The sequence below is a fragment of the Culex pipiens genome, chromosome 1 (genome assembly GCF_016801865.2).
Source record: "Culex pipiens pallens isolate TS chromosome 1, TS_CPP_V2, whole genome shotgun sequence".
Classification (NCBI taxonomy): domain Eukaryota; kingdom Metazoa; phylum Arthropoda; class Insecta; order Diptera; family Culicidae; genus Culex; species Culex pipiens.
In genome coordinates, this window is record NC_068937.1 from 113,240,372 (window position 1) to 113,260,747 (window position 20,376).

The 20,376-nt window shown below is 38.3% G+C and overlaps 2 protein-coding genes across 2 annotated transcripts in view; one reads left to right on the forward strand and one right to left on the reverse strand.

Annotated features, from left to right (window-relative positions):
- The window catches only part of LOC120432499 (uncharacterized), a 343,681-nt gene that overhangs the window by 212,176 nt on the left and 111,129 nt on the right, over positions 1 to 20,376 (reverse strand). The window lies entirely within an intron of this gene.
- On the forward strand, positions 2,692 to 16,177 carry LOC120432497 (uncharacterized). Its single transcript, XM_039597709.2, has 7 exons — positions 2,692 to 2,977; positions 3,036 to 3,193; positions 9,258 to 9,326; positions 9,582 to 9,680; positions 9,754 to 9,914; positions 14,361 to 14,466; positions 14,593 to 16,177. Exons 1-7 carry the CDS (start codon positions 2,893 to 2,895, stop codon positions 16,003 to 16,005), a joined length of 2,091 nt encoding a protein of 696 aa, XP_039453643.1. The 5' UTR covers positions 2,692 to 2,892; the 3' UTR covers positions 16,006 to 16,177.

A 20,376-nucleotide genomic window follows, 5' to 3' on the forward strand; every position in this document is an offset into this window, starting at 1 on the left:
TGATCGTAAGTCGTAAGTCATCCGCGTGCTTGAGCACTGAGTTGAAAAACATCATCAAGAAAATTTGTATTGTCAAGCTATCTGTATCACAGATTGCTTGTTATTTGTATTCGATCACGAATTTTCTTGCAAAAAAACAGAAGAAGAATTCAAACTTAAACACTCAAACAGAAAACTCTATCCAGCCGTCCCGTCCCAGATTTTGCCTTGTTTGCGAGTTTGACAAACTTTCAAACACGAAAAAGTGCGAGTTTGTTTGTTTGCGATAGTGTAATAGCTCCTTTACAAACCGGACAGCGTAACCATTGGGCCAAGTCTGCTGATCTGGAACCAATACGTTGATGTGTTTCCATGACAAATTGCATAAAGAAAATTTATTTTTTCGGTTGTATTGGTATTTCCAGCTTAGATTTTGGGGTCGTTTGAAAAAGCTAGAAATCTAGTAAATTTGGTTTGGAAACTATTAAGTTGAGGCCAGACATTGGTGAAATCTGTAATTTATGGCCTATCTACAATCACTTAACTTAGGAGTGTTTGTCGTCGCGTGTTTTTAAATCGTAGTTTTAAGTATGAAATTCGACAGGAAACTGCGAGAAAAGTGACCCATTCGACGCGGGAGATCGGACTCTTCAAGAAAAGCATAGAGTTTCTTCGAAGTTCGACGAAAATGAGGAGTTTTGCGTGAAATTGCTTCACGTTTTTCTCATTCGGGCTTGTTTTGCGTGACAGGTGGTGCGGTTGTTTTCGTTTTTCACCGTTCCGTAGCGTGGTTGCGTGAAAGTTTCCTTGCAACTTGTATGCAATATTGATTGCGAGTGTTTCAAGCCAGTGGTGCCAGAGGGTTTAGAACTAAAATTAATTGTAATCTGATTTTATAAATTGAATTAATGAGGTTTTTATTTTTGTGTGAGCTTCGGAAAAAGTTGCGCATCCGGATTAGAGCGCATTTCTCGTTGATTTTTTTTTATGAAATCGTTGGTTTCGCGCGACACGTTGTTTTTTTTTCACGAGTGTTGGTCATGTAAAGGGCGCAGAGGTGAAAACGTGCAAAGATGTCTGGCGCTAAAGCACCGAACGTCATCATCATCCCTCGGAAAAAAGGGTCACTGTAATCATCCAAAATTAGCAGTGTGGTGTCTTGATTCCAGATAATATCCTTTTCAAGAAGCCTAGATATTGCTCTCTCAAATTTTTTACTATTTTTTCTTACCTTTTTTTTAATTTCTTTTACTCTCTTTTAATAATGTTTCTACCCAAATCCTCATTCTGTTGTACTTAGTTTTGCCCACCATACGACCCAACTTTTGTTTAATCCTTTACTTTTTCTTAGCGCTATCGATTTACTTATACCGTTTTAGATCAAACTCGGCAGTCTTTGAACAAATCTTTTCTATTTCGCCTCAATACTATAACTGTCCACTCTACCTATTAGATAATCACACACAAATTTTAAATGTTTCAGCTGGGTATTAAGGTAATTTATTATATGATTTTAAATGATAAATTGACATTATATTCAAATTATATATTACACTTAACACACCCTACACAATACCTATGCAACTATCAATCGGAGCGTTTGGTACGGTATGTCCACGCATCCTTCCTCCCCTCTAGATTCTGTGAAATGTGATCCGTTCTCAGAATCCTCTCTGCGGTAAACACAACGCAGTAGGGCTGGCCGCTTTAATTTTTGTAATACATTTTCGGGTGTTCTCGGGTGTACTGCAATTATTAATAATGACAAGAAAAGTGCTTGGGGCGTAATCTTATCACAAGACTTTCCAGCATGCTTTCATCGGACTGGCTGCGTTTGTGTTAGATTGTGTTAGATTAGATTAGATTAGATTAGATCTACAATCACTTAACTTAGAAAATTTCACTTAGCTTAGGAGTTTGAATCAATGGAAATGAATCTGATCTTCTACAATGAAAAGGAATAAAATTAGAAACTTGACGTATGGTTTGGAAAATTTCAAAACCTACGGTAAGTTGACGTTTCCATATCAAAGGTAAACAAACAACTGCATAGCAACGTATATCAGCCCAGCAAATTTTCTAAGTTGATTGTGGATGACGGCCGTAAGTTGTGTACATTTTCTAAGTTTTACTTTACTTAACTATTCTAAGCTAAGTGATTGTAGATAGGCCATTAGAGTCTCAAGACATATTCATAAAAAATGATGGCTATTAGGATGGTTCGAGATGGTCAATTTTTAAGAACATGCTTTTCGATTGTTTTTTGGCCCCTAAACTTGCTGTATCTTTTGACAAGAGGACAAAACTTTCTTTGGGAATGTTTTCGAGAAGTTTTTTAAATTTAATTCTATTGTGCTGGTTTAAAAAATTTAAAGGATAATAAAAATGATAAAAATCAAAATGTAAAAAGAGGGGGTGTCCATACTGATTTCCATACAAAATTGAAATGCAATGCACAAATTGTGGGCGCAACCAATTGCTGCCAAATTTTAGATAGACCTGCTTACTTTTTCTTAAGTTTGTTCTATGAAACACACCGTGGGGGCACCACAACACCATTATGCAACAATCGAACCAACCTATTTGGGTGGCCACGTGTATTTCCCCATGGCAACGGTATCATAGCAAACACCTGACGACGACCGCCCCCCCGCCCCCTCCCCTTGAACCAAGCCTGACCAACTCCAAACAAACACAGCCGGTGTAGCATGGTGTAGCCAACGAGCTAAACCAAGCGCCAGGGAACTCCCCCCGGTAGCAATCAGTTTCGCGTCACAGTTCTGCCTTGTTGGTTTGCTTTCGCAGCTTGTTTGGAGTTTGTTGACCGAACCACCAACCAAAGCAGCCCGATTTTCCATCGATTCTCGTGAGAAACCCGAAACCGTGGATTTACCAGCACCTCCCACTGCCGGAATGGTCCTGTTGCCGGAAATCTACTGCCCGGAGCAGATTGTGATACCGGAAAACTTCAACAACGTGCTCAAAGTTTACGCCAAAGGTAGGTGCCCAGGGAGGGAGGAAACACTCTTTACGATTTTTCCAATTTTTCCCCCCAGCTGTCATCCGGACGCAGCCGTTTGATTTATTGCGCTGGTCGGCCGCCTACTTCCGGTGTCTGGCCCTCGAGCGGACGCCACCGGTGAAGCCCCGCTACGAGCCCGAGCTGCGGCGGGGTCGGCTGTCCAGCGGTGCCCTGCGGGTACTAATCGATCAGGTAATTACTTTCCTCAACACGCGGTAGGTCTCCCCCGAGGAGGCGAAACTTTTCCGGGAGGTCCCCGCGGGATGTTTGTGTTTAATTTTGTGATGAGATGTAGGCAAGGGGGGGACGGACGGAAATGATTTCTTTCTTTTTTGGTGGACGGTGATTGGTTGATCCCAGGATGGCAATTAATGAAGATTTATACGAAATCGGGTGGGTAGGGGGCTGAACGGAACCAAGTTGAGATGTATTTTTCGAGTTTTTGTGTCAATTATGCTGCAAAAAAATGTTTTATTGATATTAATTCATTTTAATCATCTGGGGATCAACGGATAAACCCTAAACTTGTTTAAATTTGCGGGTTGACTGCATCGTGTATTTTTCCAATATCCTATGCAACTTCCAAACTTACTAAGTCACATAATTTCATGGTAGAGAAAATTCACCAACTAAAAAGATGATTTTCAATCATTTCTGAATGTTTCAGGAAGATATTTCGTGATAAAACTGAGTAAGAGAGGATTTAAGAGCGAGTTCACGAACAGGGCATACCCCTTTGTTTGGACCTCACCAATCTGCCTGTTGGTACATAAAAATGAAAGCTAAAAAAAAGAAGCTGTTTTTTCTGGTGTCATCCTTGGAAACGAACTTGGTTTTCAACAAATGTGAATCGAAGATTTTTTAACTTTCATTTTTAAAGGGTTAAAATAGATGAAAATATTTTTTTATGTATCTTTCTATTACGAAATTGTCTCAGGAACACGAATATGATAAAATTATCACCAGAAAATGGGATCTAAGGGGTCCCCCGAGCAAAAATTGTCAGCCAATAAATTCGGATCGAGTTGATATCTGGATGGAACACTTTTTTTATTTGAGTTTGAAAATAATGCTATTTTTTAACTAAAATGCCAATAACTCCCTTTAGATTTAACCTTTTGGGATGCTTCTCCCTGCATTTTGTGGCATTTCTTAAGCCCTTTCAGATGCATTCTGAATTTTAAATTAAATTGCTTAAGTTACCTTCTAACTTTGTGTCCCGATTTGCCCCACTTCTCGTTTACCTAGAGTGCTCATATTTTGGCCAGATGCTGGTTTTATATGTACAAACAACCCCTGAAAATTTCAGGCAGATTGCTGAGGTCGATGCGAGATGGGTATGCTTTGCTCGTGGACTCGCTCTTAAGTTCACAATGTTGCCATGTGGAAAGCGAACTGTCAAACTTTGTGAACGTTTTTTTTAAACACCGAGTTGATTTACGAGTGCCACAATATCTCGAGGTGGGATGGACCAAATTGGCTGAATTTTGGGTGAAGACTCCCAAGACATATTCTGTGTGCAAGACGATGCCCGATTTTGAATTGAAAAAAAAATACAAAAAATCAAAACAGTCGATTTTTATATGAAAAACATAAAAAATATTTTTATCTTTTTTTTTTTAAAAGTTTATAAAAATCGGCCTTCATCATGCAAACAGGACCAGTTTAACGAGTCTTCACCAAAAATTTTAGCCGATTTGGTCTGTAACGATTCTGCGTTGCACACGAAACGTTCAACAGCTTAAGCGCCACTTCCAAACGGAAGGCTGTTGTCGCAGTTGGAGGTCCGGCTAGAAACTCTCTCTTCGGGCAGGCTAAAACGGAGTGGCACCAACCAAAATGTTCATTAAACTAACCCAAAATTAAAGACCGAAAACTAAGATTTTTTTTTTACTATTAAAAATTGTGAAAGAAAACCAAGATTTGAGCCAATATTTGTGTGTATTTATTGATTTAGCTGAAACTATTGCGATATGTGACTTCGTTTACCAACTGACTTCGACCCAAGTTCACTAAGGACCGACTAAATTTGTATTATTTGTATTAAAAGAAAAGAATAAAGATTATATTTTATCTCTCAGATTAAAAGAAAAAAAACTGAGGCCAGAAACTTTTGTAGTTTTGATTATACTTTTTTATTGGGAGGAAAAGCCAAGCTAAAAAACCTCCATCTTTTGCGTGGACAATTCAACTCAGTCCAGGTGTGATCCTAACCCTTTTTCCCTACACCTTCTGACCGCTAAACGTCCCTATTTCCCTATCCGGTTCCTAAACGTCCCTACGGAGTTCGTTACTTGCGATTTGTGCGGTGCTCCCACGATGTGTCGACAATTCCGGTCCGATGTCGGCTGGATCGATCGGCGAAGGCGGGCCGATTCTTGAAGCGTGTGAGGCGAGGCGAGGCGTTACCGGCTCAGGCGTACGGTTGAGCGCCGGCGCGTGTTGTTGTTGCAGCTTTGGCGTCCTGCCGATAGATGGTGCTAGTTGTCGGGGCTTAAATCGGTCAAATGCACATGTGTTGGTGGGTCAGTGTATGCTGAGGGGCGTCATTGATCCCACAAGGACCTGCTACCAACTCAGGCGTGCGTTTCCGGAAGTCGTGGGAGTATTGAGCCGAAGCTAACCCACCCCGAAAGCAAACACGTGGCAGAGGGGTTACGGACGTGTAGCGTTATCCGTTCCCACACTGACCTCTAGCGTTCGATCCCAACGTGCTCTCGCTAAAGTGCTACGAGATGGCGTCCTAGACCGACTAAGGCGTTACCGGTGTGACGTTTTTCCGGTTGCCGCTGGGGGTGGCAATAGAGCTGTGCCAACAGCGAAAAGCAACGGGCTGTCCCCAAATTCCGACACACCAAAAGATTCTCAAAGTTCAAGATTAACAAACACTTCACTTCCGGTTCCAAAAAACGGCTTCCGATCCAGGATTGCGCTCCCAGTCGACCACGTTTGAGCTTTCCAGCTCCAGATAAGCCACCCACGTTGATGGGTTCCTAAATCAACGTGCACAAACCAATCGAACTAATTAGCGAACTCCAAATTTAAAGCGTCCAAACTAATTCTTACCTTTCTCGCTCGTTCTGATTGCGGCGGCCTCACACCTGCAAAATTACTCCTGCTAACTAGGCTCGATCACAGATCTGCCTCCAAAATTCTTCACACCTCGACTGCAAAATTTAATTTCACCAAATCAAGTACAAATTACAAAAAAAATATCACCAAAACTACCTTTTCAAGACGCACTCAATGCGGTTAACTTTAAAAAAAATCACTGCCACGATTTCACCTGATCGCAATTGACGACGATCAGAGGACGCGAAATATCACGGTCGTAATTAAACTTTTTAAACGATCCGGACTGTGTCACGAGTTCTGCCAAAGTGAACGAGAGTCAGTCTTCATCGCTTGTACGAACCGACAATCTTGGTTTTCTCCCAAATTTTACTACAAAAGACTTTTTCATTTTGCTCTCTTTCTTGTTAATTTTCAAGGACAAATTGAGCTTCAAAAAATTTACACAGGAGATGCTTCCCAAATGGCTTTAATTTTAAACCGAACACAATTTGCCTAAAAATCATTTTCATCTAACAAAACGGTGCAAAATTGGGTTTCTGCTATCCTCCCATAGGTGGCGACGATCAAATTTCCCTAATTTGGTGCGTGTCTTAGCTGACCCAACATATCTTAGCAAACATACATACAGGGACTCCCAATGATGTGGTTACAGGTCAAAGCAGTGTTAAGACATCGTGGCATTCGTTTTTTGAAACTTCAAATAGCTAAATCTTTGGTTTATAGACGAATATGACATTTTTGACGATTTACTTGTATGTGACCCCTTAAAGAAGTTTTTATCTGAAACTTTCAAATACAGTCCAGACTTGATTATTCGAACTCTCGATTATCTGAAGACCCATAGAAACCTTTGGATAATCGAATCATAACAAAATATACAGTTATCCCACATATTCGGAACATCCACCAACTCGGAACACTTTTGTGGTAATTTGTCAATAGCATACCAAATGCATCTATTCTGTCGACCCTACTATTTTTTAAACCTTTACTGCAACTGATCGCATAAATGTCCCGTATGCACTTTCATCGCTTTTGAGTTATTGATGCAGTTTGGTTCAAAATCGTGGCTCTTTCAAAAGAGTCTACAACATCCAGTACATTGTCCTAAAAATTAGGTGGAAATCTATTTTTTTTTTCGCGAAAACTCAACACGTAGCCTTATGAGCATGAGCATGAGCATGAGCATGGTTGACTGCCAATGAGCTGCTACTCCGTTATTGACAGATCAGCTGAAGTTAAACAATGAATCAAAAATGATCAGTGGGAGCCAACCATCCGTTCACTGTTTAACCCCTGAAGACCCCGACTTTATTAGTCAATACCGGCGCCCTCCCAAGAAGCCTGCAGTTCAACAAAAGGGAGGAATGTTAGTCCGATAGTTGAAGTTGCAGACTCATCAAGCACATAGTTTTTCGCTATATACTTGTTGATACCGCTTGAGACCGTTGAATCCACAGCATCTCCTTCAAGCATCACGTGATTATTTTTTTTTTGGGTTAGTGGGATAAGGTATTGGCTTTTCGATGCCTCCCGAGCTACGACGCTATGGGGAGGACTTTCATAACAGACCCGTCGGCGAGCCTTCCGAGCAACGATGCTATGGGAAGGTCTTTCTGGTAAACACACAAAATCACTCACTCACAGTTATTTTGCTCCACTATTAACTCAACGATCCAAATTGTCAGTGCGTCTTTCGTTCATTATATAGAATTGGCTTTTTCACCACAAAAAAAATTAAACCTTATTCGAAAAATTTAAACACAATCCACCCGACGCCGTGCCTTCCGATCAACGATGATATAGGAAGGGCTTTGAAAATCACAAAAGAAATCACTTTTCACTCCGCATATTTTTTACGACCACGCGCTCCCTTTGCCAATTATGCACTCTGCACTCGAACAACGACACAAAAGAGACGGAAAATAACACGAAAAAACAGGACTGCACGTCCCCACAAGCACCGCACTACTGATCACTTAACACGTAGCCTTATGTGTGGGACAAATGCGTTTTTCTCAGCTTGCTGTTTTTGCATTTGGGACATTTATACAAACATGGGCAGTTTACTTGAATATTTTCTGGCTATTTCACTAGTAAATACAGGACTTTTAAAACAAAAAACTGCATTTCAAGACATGTCCAGAGCAGCAAAACACTGACAACGACAAGAGACAACGGTGTGTTTTTGTGATTCGATTATCCAAAGTGATATGTATCCATGGCCTAGCATAAGCATAAGCATAGGTGCCCACCCGCAGTTGCTACTCCGTTATTGACCAGGACCTCCAGAAGTTACATCCACGAGCCGTGGAAGATGAGTGGGAGCTATCTTTCCTCGCTTCGCAACTTCTCAAAGGCCCCTATCATGCTGATGAATAGCGGCGCCGGCCACGACCAGTAGTAGGGTCACGGGGAAGTGGATGGGAATGTTAGTCCGATACTTGAGTGATAGAGACCACCCAATCGACTGCATCTCCGACAAAGTATCACATGAGTTTTGAGGGGGTTAGTAGATGGGTATGAGGTCAGGATTCACGAGTGGCAGTGATGTGACCATGAGCATTTTGTTTATCGGTTGAAAATGTTAAATCTTAGGCAGCCGGCTGCGGAAAGATAGATAATTGATTATTTAAAAAGTTTTTTTTATCGAACGCGTGCCAGGGCTGGACTTATCAGTATATTTTTACTGTTTTTACAATTTAGATAACGCGAGCAAATTTCAAAAATAGTAAAAAAAAGGACACTTTACTCTTCATAAAATCGATAGTTTGATGAGTTAATACTAAAACTGCCAGTTGGAATATTTTTTTACGATCATTTACGACGAAAATTATCGCGAAAAAACAGGACTGCGCATCCCCAGAAGCACTGCACATCAATTATAATAACCAATCACCCCATGCACACAAACAGCGACACAAAAGAAATGAAAATAAGCATGCAAAAACAAGACAGCGCGTCCCCGTGGGCAGCGCACTTATGATCCTAAAGTGATATTTATCCATGGCTTTCGGATAATCTAGTCTGGACTGTAATTGAAAATGAAAAGCCTGTGGTATTTGTTTTCATTTCGATCGTATTTGTTTTCATTTTGATCGTATTTGTTAAACAATAATTGGTTCTATTTCCTGTTAATGGTGAAGGCCCCCTGACATCCACTTTTTACTCTTTCCTTCAGCTTGGCAAAGGCTTTTTCGTCCAAAAACGGATCCTGCAGGAAAAATGGCAAGGATTATGCCTGCCGGAAGTAAGCAACTTTACGATTCTTTGGTTCCAATAACTTTTGCTGAAACAAGCAACAAGAAACACACACACACACACACACACACACACACACACACACACACACACACACACACATCAAACCCACAAATCTCAAACCGCATCGAATAGTTTTCGGATCCTCCTCTTGGTTTCGGAAAAACTTTGTCCTTTGACTCCGGGTTCTGACTTTGTGCCCGTTGTGTGACTATTCCCCTTTTTTCCCTACCCCATCGAACAGGACGACCTATTGAACCTCCTGTCGCTGTTGCGGATGCTGGACTGGCCCCAGTTGCACTGGCTCAAGATTGTGGCCGTCTTCATTGGGCAGTTGAGTGACGTAAGTCTTGGCCAAGCCCTGCACTTTGTGCTGTTGTGTTGCTCTAATGGGCGAACTTCCTCCTCCTTCGCAGAGTCTGTCTCGGACGGCCGAAATGATCTGCGAGCTGCTGACCGAGGAACCGGAAGGTGGCCCAGCGCCGATTCCGCTGTGGATGTTCAAGGAGTGCTTCCTGGCCGTGGCCCGGCTCGATTGTGGCGCACTGCAGACATTCGTCGATGGGAGGAAAGTTTTGTAAGTAGAGTTGTTTTTTTTTTCGTGGGAATGGGACGTCGGAAGCTGATGAAAGTTGAAAAGCGCCAGTTTAGTGCCGGAAATGGCGGTTGGCGTCGAGAGTTTCAGCATTTTTGAATGACCCATTCTCAACCCAATACCTCCCTAGTAATGTTCATGATTGTTAATATCAATGAAATCGTCACTGTCGCACGTGAATATTGGGCCAAATTGAGTTTAGAACGCCATTTTGTGCAGCTTAAAATTCCTCACATTTTGACCTTCACAGATTCCCAAATTCGATTTCAATCCTGAGATATTCAATAAGAACCGAAAATAAATTTATGCATTTTTGTCGCCTTTCATGTCAAAGAAGTATAATCTTGTCGTGCTAACATGACACACCCTGAAAATTTATGTAAGTGCGACAACTGGCCAAAGGGATTTCAGGTCAGAACGAGTTTGACACAGGTAAAAGCCCGACTACCGTAAACATGACTCGAGACTCTAAAAATCAAATTCAATCAAACTTTGGAACATTCCACAGATTGGTCAACCAAACAAAACGTGTTTGTTATTGTTTGTATCGTGTGCTCTTGTTTTCGTTTATTCATGGTCAAACATTAAAACGCGTTTTTCTCGGAACTTAAAAAAGCAAGATACAACGCCAAAGTAAATTGTTATGATACTTTCGAAAAAAATAAATTAAATTTTTGAATCAAATTTAACATTTCAAAATGGTCAATTATTCAAAATTACAAACAGCAAAATTGATTCCCAAACATTAAAAATATTTTTTTCGAATGGTTCAGAAAATTGGAAATATCGTTTGTTATTGAGCAATTCTCTACGAAATCGGTCTTTTTTCTTCAATTTTATTTTTTTTGTATTTTTTAATCCGGCTGAAACTTTTTTGGTGCCTTCGGTATGCCCAAAGAAGCCATTTTGCATCATTAGTTTGTCCATATAATTTTCCATACAAATTTGGCAGCTGTCCATACAAAAATGATGTATGAAAATTCAAAAATCTGTATCTTTTGAAGGAAATTTTTGATCGATTTGGTGTCTTCGGCAAAGTTGTAGGTATGGATACGGACTACACTGGAAAAAAATGATACACGGTAAAATTTTTTTGTGATTTTTTTATTTAACTTTTTATCACTAAAACTTGATTTGCAAAAAACACTCTTTTTATTTTTTTTTATTTTTTGATATGTTTTAGAGGACATAAAATGCCAACTTTTCAGAAATTTCCAGGTTGTGCAAAAAATCATTGAGCGAGTTATAAATTTTTGAATCAATACTGATTTTTTCAAAAAATCGAAAAATTGGTCGAACAAATTTTTCAACTTCATTTGTAAAATCGAATTTGCAATCAAAAAGTACTTTAGTGAAATTTTCATAAAGTGCACCGTTTTCATGTTAAATCCATTTTTAGGTGACTTTTTTGAAAATAGTCGCAGTTTTTCATTTTTTAAAAATAGTGCACATGTTTGTCCATTTTTGAAAAAAATATTTTTGAAATGCTGAGAAAATTCTCTATATTTTGCTTCTTCGGACTTTGTTGATTTGACCTTTATTTGCTGAGATATTGCAATGCAAAGGTTTAAAAACAGGAAAATTGATGTTTTCTAAGTCTCACCCAAACAGCCCACCATTTTTAATGTCGATATCTCAGCAACTAATGGTCCGATTTTCAATGTTAATATGTGAAACTTTTGTAAAATTTTCCGATCTTTTCGAAAACAATATTTTCAAAATTTTCAAATCAAGCCTAACATTTCAAAAGGGCTAAACATTCAATATTACGCCCTTTTAAAATGTTAGTCTTGATTTGAAAATTTTGAAAATATTGTTTTTGAAAAGATCGGAAAATTTTACAAATGTTTCATATATTAACATTGAAAATCGAACCATTAGTTGCTGAGATATCGACATTGAAAAATGGTGGGCTGTTTGGGTTAGACTTAGAAAACATCAATTTCTAAGCAACTAAAAGTCGTATCAACAAAGTCTGAAGAAGCAAAATATAGAGAATTTTCTCAGCTTTTCAAAAATATTTTTTTCACTACTCACACTTTCACATGTGCACTATTTTTAAAAAATGAAAAACTGCGACTATTTTCAAAAAAGTCACCTAAAAATGGATTTAACATGAAAACGGTGCACTTTATCAAAATTTAACTAAAGTACTTTTTGATTGCAAATTCGATTTTACATCGAAAAATGAAGTTGAAAAATTTGTTCGACCAATTTTTCGATTTTTTGAAAAAATCAGTATTGATTCAAAAATTCATAACTCGCTCAATGATTTTTGCACAACCTGGAAATTTCTGAAAAGTTGGCATTTTATGTCCTCTAAAACATATCAAAAAATAAAAAAAAAATAAAAATAGTGTTTTTTGCAAATCAAGTTTTAGTGATAAAAAGTTAAATAAAAAAATCACAAAAATTTTTTACCGTGTATCATTTTTTCCAGTGTAGTCCGTATCCATACCTACAACTTTGCCGAAGACACCAAATCGATCAAAAATTTCCTTCAATAGATACAGATTTTTGAATTTTCATACATCATTTTTGTATGGACAGCTGCCAAATTTGTATGGAAAATTATATGGACAAACTAATGATGCAAAATGGCTTCTTTGGGCATACCGAAGGCACCAAAAAAGTTTCAGCCGGATTAAAAAATACAAAAAAATCGAATGACCGAAATCCTAGAGAACTGCTCTATTATCATTTTATCATTTTATTATTTTAAGAAGGATAATTATTTTTTAAGATATTTTTATTAGAAAAAGGCTGTTTGGATGAGACTTTAAAAACATAAATTTTTTTGTTTCTTTTTCTTCAATTAGCATCTCGATATCTCTTAAAAAATAATTTCAGAAATGGGCAATCATGGAAACTATGCATACAAAAATCGAAAAGCTGGAATATTTCAGTGAACATTTAAGGCCGATGCAAATATTTAAAAAAGTTTTTGTCCCTCGGCCCTGGTCGAGGTCAAGGGGGGAGGGGCAAAAAAATAAAAAAATATAAAAATTTAAATAACAAGTCATAATCTTCACATTTAAATGAAAAAAGTGTTTTAAAGTGCATTTTACACTAGTTCAGTTGTTTTGCAATCTCTAGTTTTCAAAAAATCTAAGATCTGACAAAAACAAAAATTGTATCGAAAAAAAAAAAGATTTTGCATCGAAAATTTTCAAAAAATCTTAAGATTTTTTAATAAACCCAAACATGCTAAAAATGGTTTTAAACGCAGGAGAATGTATTTTAATTTGATTTCAGCTGGTTGCCCTTGAATTTTCATTGAAATTTTGAAGTTTATTGCAAAAATATTTTTTTTGCCCCCTGATTTTTCGGGCCAATTTTGAAGGGGGGGGAGGGGTGACAAAAACTTTTAAAAATATTTGTACCAGCCTAACTTCAAGTGGTTAATTACAATGAAGAATTTTTTGATTTAAAAATTGAAACTGAAGTAAATAAAAGTTCGTGTAAAATTTTTATATTCCAGGTTGAGGTACACGAAAAAAAATGTATTTTTCACATAAAATCAATTTTCTTCAAATCCTTCAGTGATGTGAAAAAATATTTTTTTCCGTGTATCAATTTGTGAGCTGAATTCGAAACAATTTTCCACAAATAAATTATATTATTCCATATCAAAAAACATGGAATTCTAAAATCATTATATGTTAGGGTGACAAGAAAAAAAAGACATCATAGATACCTCCTAGCTCGATTTTTTGCAAATATTTTTAAAAGTTTATGTCGCCCCTCCCCCAAAATAAAAATATTTTTTCAAAAAAATATCAAAATTTTAATATAAATAGAAGTCTAATCAACTGAGAACAATCTTAAATGCCTTTTTTTGCATTGATAATCATATTTGACATGTTTGGAGTTTGGACTCGTTTAAAAATATTTTGAACTTTTATAAAATTACTATGTACAGCACCGAAAAAACAAATTTCTCGCAAAAATAAAATTTTCGTCAGTATTTAGAAATTTTGGAAATCAATGATTGCAAAACAACTGGACAGGTGTATGATGCATTTTTAAACACTTTTCTCATTCAAATGTTGACACCGTGGCCTGTAATTTCAATTTTTAGCTTTTTTGAGATTTTCCCCATATAAACTTCAACGATGCAAAGCGATTCATATACCTTAACCGATTTGACTCAAACTTGGCCTAAAAAATCTAGCTACGGGGTATCTCTTGAGCTTCAAAAAAAAATGTTTTCTATTCCACGTTTATTCTTCGTTTATAAAAAGAAATGCTTGAAAATTAAACGATATCCCTTGTAATGCAAATACTGCAAACAATTTAAAAGTAGAATAAGTAGCTCGATCAACTTTCAAAAACTTTTCTTGCCCAACTGGTTCATCCGTTTTCCTTCTCCTTCCTTCCATTATCGAACCCACCTCCGGTGGTGACCTCACGCTCACGCCACGTTAGAGAGGACGGCCAACTCGAGCGGAAGCGCCCGATGACGGAGATGCCAAAAGTTTTATCGTCAGTTTCGTTCAAAAACGCCATCATCGACAAGTACAAGAGCATCATGGTGAGTACCTAGTCCAAGTCGACAACAACTTCTTTTTTTCCTTCTTCTTTAGTTTCAAAGTGGGGACAATTTGTCGTTTCTCGAGTGTCGATAGTTTGCGGTTGCTGTAATTTATCTTCGTTTTAGGGAATCGATACCAAGTTGGACCGCGGGGACGCGGAGTTGCTGTCGGTTGAGGAGAGGTTCGAGGAGTTGTCGGAGGTTCCGTCGCGGATTGATTCGGATTTTCGGTTTGTCGGGGATGAGACCGATCCGGGTGAGGTGGTACGACGAGCACCGGATTTTGAGAGTGTGATTGTTTTGCTGGATGAGCTGCGCGAGGAGAGGCTGAAGGAGCAGTTGAGTACGGTGGCGATTTCCGAAGCAAAGCTGGAGCGAGCTAAGGAGCGATCGCAACGATTGGAAGATCTGCGGGAGGGTTTGCCCGAGTATGATTATGAGAAGTTGATGGAAGCGGAAAGGCAGCAATTGCTGAAAGACATGGGACCTCCGTGGTTGTTGCTGTATTTGTTTTCACGTTCTACGGGCCGGGACCGATCGTACAACTACTTGGAGGAGACTTCACTGGAGGATGAAGGTTCGGTTGCGGGGTTCTCCAACGATAGCTTCGACATGCGGGGAGCTGAGCGGTTGGACGTTGAGGAAGGAGACGAGGAATATCACAGCGTTGAACGCCGTCGATCGTCGACTTACTCAATGCCGGCTTCGGTGCGATCGCGGATGAGCTCGATCTATTCGTCTGCGACGCGTATCGCGAACGAAGTGTTGTCCAGGATCATCTGTATGGTAGACGAAGCCATTATCGACGGTGAGTGCAGTCTGTCGGTGGCATCGATTGCGAGCTTCATCGAGCGCAAGAGTCATGATGAAAGTGCGAGGATAAGCGAGCATGACTTTTCGACGTTGAAGGACTTTATGGAGGAAGCGCAGCGTAAAGAGTTGGAGGTGAAGGATCTGAATCAGCTGTATCACTTTTTCGTTGGGGAAAGCTTCAAGGCAGCTGCCGATGAACCGAAGCGAGATCGTAGCAAGGAGATAACGTCGATCTTCGAGGCAAGTGGGATCGAAGTGGATAATACGCTGCTGGATGCGCAAATCTCGGAGAACATGATCCTGGGATTGGTCCAAAAGGAACCGGAACCGGTGCCAACGCCAGACTTGTCTCCTCGTCAAATACCGGCAGATGAAGCCGTACTCCACGTAACAGCTCCAGATCTGGAAGCTGTTCTGGAAGACGAAGAGGAGCCGCCAGAAGAACCCAGTGAGGAGCAAGCACCATCACCACCGGAAGTGGCCACCCAAACGGATCCCCTAAACGTCAAATGTACCGAACTGATGCGCCGCAGAACGTTGACGCGCAGCTCGGAGCTTATGGTGGAGTACAGCTGCCGAATTCCGCCCATTCCTGGAATTGGACCTCCGTTGAGCGAAGACGTCATCCAGGCATTTTTGGGCTACTTGGCCAAGCGAGCCATTCACCAGCAGGGGTTGATTTATCCGAGGAATTTCCGGGAGACGCCCTGTCCGAAAATTGGTTAGAGCTGTCGTCACCCGCTCGCGAAATGAGTAAGTGCTTCGCATTAGCGACGGAAATGGAACATCATTAATCACATTCGTGTGTCTTTGTCGCGTGGGACCAATATTGCATATTAGTGTTACACAGAGATAAGTGTGCTGGTGGAATTCAATAAATTTATAGAATGAAACAACACCCACTCGTATCAATCACTTTCGAGTGCTCTCCAGGATGTGCAGAAATTGGATTTGCCACGTGTCTGTTTCAAATACAATTATCACTCGTGTTTCATCGGAAGAAACGTTTCAATAGCCTCCCACAACATTGTATTCAATTCATCTTATCCCTGTTTGTTACGAGCTACTGTTGACCACAGGAGTTGGAATGGGAAGGAAGATTGCTTGATGGTCACATCCCAATTTTAATTTTAATTATATTAGGAAAAAAAAGCTGTTCTTCCCTGAAAGCTGCCAGACAGCGTCTAGGTCCTTTTAGACAAAACTTCATTCACTATAGTTAAGAGACAACAACGGACAATTTATTCACCCACTTGAGAGATGAATGATGCATTCCCAAACCTAGAGTTCCAAACAATTTCCCGGACGCCGGACGGGCACAACAAAGAACACTTTCCGAAAATTTTCCATCGGCGGAAAATGACAATGAATGGCAAAAAGCAGCAGCAGCAGCATCCGGTGCTGAAAATGATAAATTATGCCATGCTTGATAAATTAAGGACAATTTCTCGGTGCTGCCGGGTGGAAACTTCTGTGTGTAGAAGAATGTGTGTTTGTGTATGGGACTATCTAATGTTTGGAAAGCGCGTCAGAAGGACCCATTTAAAGTACATCCTTCATACTAAATGCTGGATTAATGATGCCGACAGTTTTCGAGTGGCGAATTTATACAGCAGCGTTAAATGCCTTCTCGGATGGTGGGGGTGGTCAAAGGCAAGCACACGCACGTTACACTAGAGCAGCTAGAGCTTAATTAGAATTGTAATTTGGATGGTTGATGGCTTTTTCATCAGTTCAAATAGGTTAGATGCACCGGTTTTGGGCCAGCTAAGCATAGCGCACTATTAAATTGATGTATTCTAAATGGCTCAGTGTTGATGCTAAAGCTCGTACATTGTCGATTTTTCGATAAAATTAATTTACATCGTTGTATCAGCCTGAAACAATTCACACATATTTCGGGCCTATTGTTCCGAGAAGGGTAGAGTAGTTATCAATGAGTAGGGCGTCCAATTTTCCCGGGTTTTGAATTTCCCGGGAAACGGGAAAAATATTTTTGAAATCCCGGGAATTCCCGGGATCCCGGGATTTTTTTTTAAAACAACCATAAAATCTAAGTTTTTATTGAATTTGTTATGTTTTTCAAGCTTACTAATATAGAATTAGCTCAATACTGTTAATTTTTGATATTTTAAACTTCAATCTAAACAAGAAGAGCGATTTTCAGTTTGTTTAAAAAATATTAAATACTGTTGTTTTTTGTTGTGCTTTGGATTTTTAATGAATCATGATTTTTAATCCAATGTGATTTAAATTATTTCATATTAATCATCTTAAAATCATTAAAAATTTCTTTTATTTTTCATAGGAAATGACTTCTTACGCTTAAAGAATTTCATTGAAACTGTAAACAAAAACAAGAAACGAAAACAAATAAAATGATACCATCCAATGTTAAATTTTAGAAAAGTTTATAATTTCATGTTTTACAAAAAAAAAAAAATTAAAAAATTATCTTAAAGCCACTACCGCCAACTGAGGGAAATCGGGACTGCAGTCTGAATAGGTTCAGGATATTTTAGAGCAATCCCAGGCAGACGGTAATAACAAAATTAATAATATTTCAATAACAAATCCTGTTAAAATAACAAAAAGTGTTATTATTTTATCCTGAAGTTCAACTTCAAGAAGAAAAAATAATAACAGTTTCTGATAAACTAACAAAATTTGGTATTGAAGTGATATAACATTGAAAATGTTTAATAACACGCTAAAAAGAGGAAATGTTATACATTTCAAAAACTCTCCTAATAACAAAATTTGTTATTCGTTCGGTATACTGACTTAGAAATAAAATTATCATAAATCGCACAAATGGAAAAGTTTCTAAGTGTCCATAACACAATCTGTTATTATTTTTTCTTTTGTTAAATATGTTTAGATCTTTGGGAAAATTTTGACCAATTTCGTCGGGGTCATTATTTTGGCCATGAAATGGGGTCCTTAACATTCCAACGCCCAAGGCTCCAAAAAAGTTGGAACGGTAACTTCAACTCAACGGATCTCGGGCATAACTCAACCAATCAAGATGATTCTTCTTTCCAGTGATTTGTTAGGATGTCTAGATGATTCTAGAACTTTGCAGAACTTAATTTGATCAAATCTGTAATTTTTGCGATTAAAAACATCGTTCCAACTTTTTTTTTCGCGTACAAAAAAAAATTCGCCAAAAATTCCGCGGAGGCAGTCGTTTTGAAAAAAGGTGGAACGATTTTTTCGGTCGCAGAAATTACAGATTTGATCAAATTAAGTTCTGCAAAGTTCTAGGATCATCTAAACATTCTTACAAATTACTGGAAACAAGAATCGTCCCGATTGGTTGAGCAATCCCCGAGAACCAGCGAGTTGAAGTTACCGTTCCAACTTTTTTGGGAGGCTTGGGCGTCCGTGTAAGTTGGACATGCGTTGGGCGTTCCAGTGTTAAGCTAAAATTATTCTGAAAAGTTGAAATTTTGAAAGTTGATTTTTTTAATTTTTTGATATACCCCCTAAGGGACTTTGTTTAAAATGGTTAGAACTATGGGATAATTTTGACCAATTTCGTCAGGATCTTTATTTTGGCCATGAAATGGGGTCCTTAAGCTAAAATTATTCTGAAAAAAATGAAATTTTGAAAGTTGATTTTTTTAATTATTTGATATACCCCCTAAAGGACATTGCTAAAATTGGCTAGAACTATGGGATAATTTTGACCAATTTCGTCAGGGTCATTATTTTGGCCATGAAATGGGGTCCTTAAGCTAAAATTATTCTGAAAAGTTGAAATTTTGAAAGTTGATTTTTTTAATTATTTGATATACCCCCTAAAGAACTTTGTTAAAATTGGCTAGAACTATGGGATAATTTTTACCAATTTCTGTGGGATTATTATTTTGGCCATGAAATGGGGTCCTTAAGCTAAAATTATTCTGAAAAAAAAATGAAATTTTGAAAGTTGATTTTTTTAATTATTTGATATACCCCCTAAAGGACATTGCTAAAATTGGCTAGAACTATGGGATAATTTTGACCAATTTCGTCAGGGTCATTATTTTGGCCATGAAATGGGGTCCTTAAGCTAAAATTATTCTGAAAAGTTGAAATTTTGAAAGTTGATTTTTTTAATTATTTGATATACCCCCTTAAGAACTTTGTTAAAATTGGCTAGAACTATGGGATAATTTTTACCAATTTCTGTGGGATCATTATTTTGGCCATCAAATGGGGTCCTTAAGCTAAAATTATTCTGAAAAAATGAAATTTTGAAAGTTGATTTTTTTAATTATTTGATATACCCTCGAAAGGACATTGCTAAAATTGGCTAGAACTATGGGATAATTTTGACCATTTTCGTCGGGGTCATTATTTTGGCCATGAAACGGGGTCCTTAAGCTAAAATTATTCTGAAAAGTTGAAATTTTGAAAGTTGATTTTTTTAATTATTTGATATACTCCCTAAGGGGTTTTACTAAAATTGGCTAGAACTATGAAATAATTTTGACCAATTTTATCGGGGTAATCTATTTCACCATGAAATGGGGTTTCAAGCTAAAATTAATCCGATTAATTAACTTTTGAGAGTTCATTTTTTTAAATTTTGTTTGATTCCCTAACGGAATTGATTTATTTATTGAGAATTTTTGATGTGTGAATAACAAAAACTGTTATTATTTTCACAGAGCCAGGAAGTCGGAGCTGACGTTGAAGTTCGAGCTGAAGTGAGACCTCGGAGACTGCATCGGGTTCAACAAATTTTCAGCAACTTTTACTTGGAGTCGGAATCTGTGAAGTCGGGTATTTTTAGAGAACTGAAGTCGTCGTTGACGTCATATCCTGCATCCAGAGTCGGAGTTGTCTTCAAAGTATGGATTCAAAGTCGCTTGGAGGTACCCGACTCTGCAGCCCTGACTAGTACAGAGGAGTTATGGCAACTGCAGGTTTATTTTCAAATGGCAAATAAACCAAAACAATAACTTTTTTTGTTATGGAGACATACCAGTTCAATAACAATTTTTGTTATTTTGCGGCTCCACCTCTCCGCACAAAATAACAAATCTTGTTATTCATGCATGATTCCTTCTGTGTTATTGGTTTGTTATTGCAATAACAACATAATAA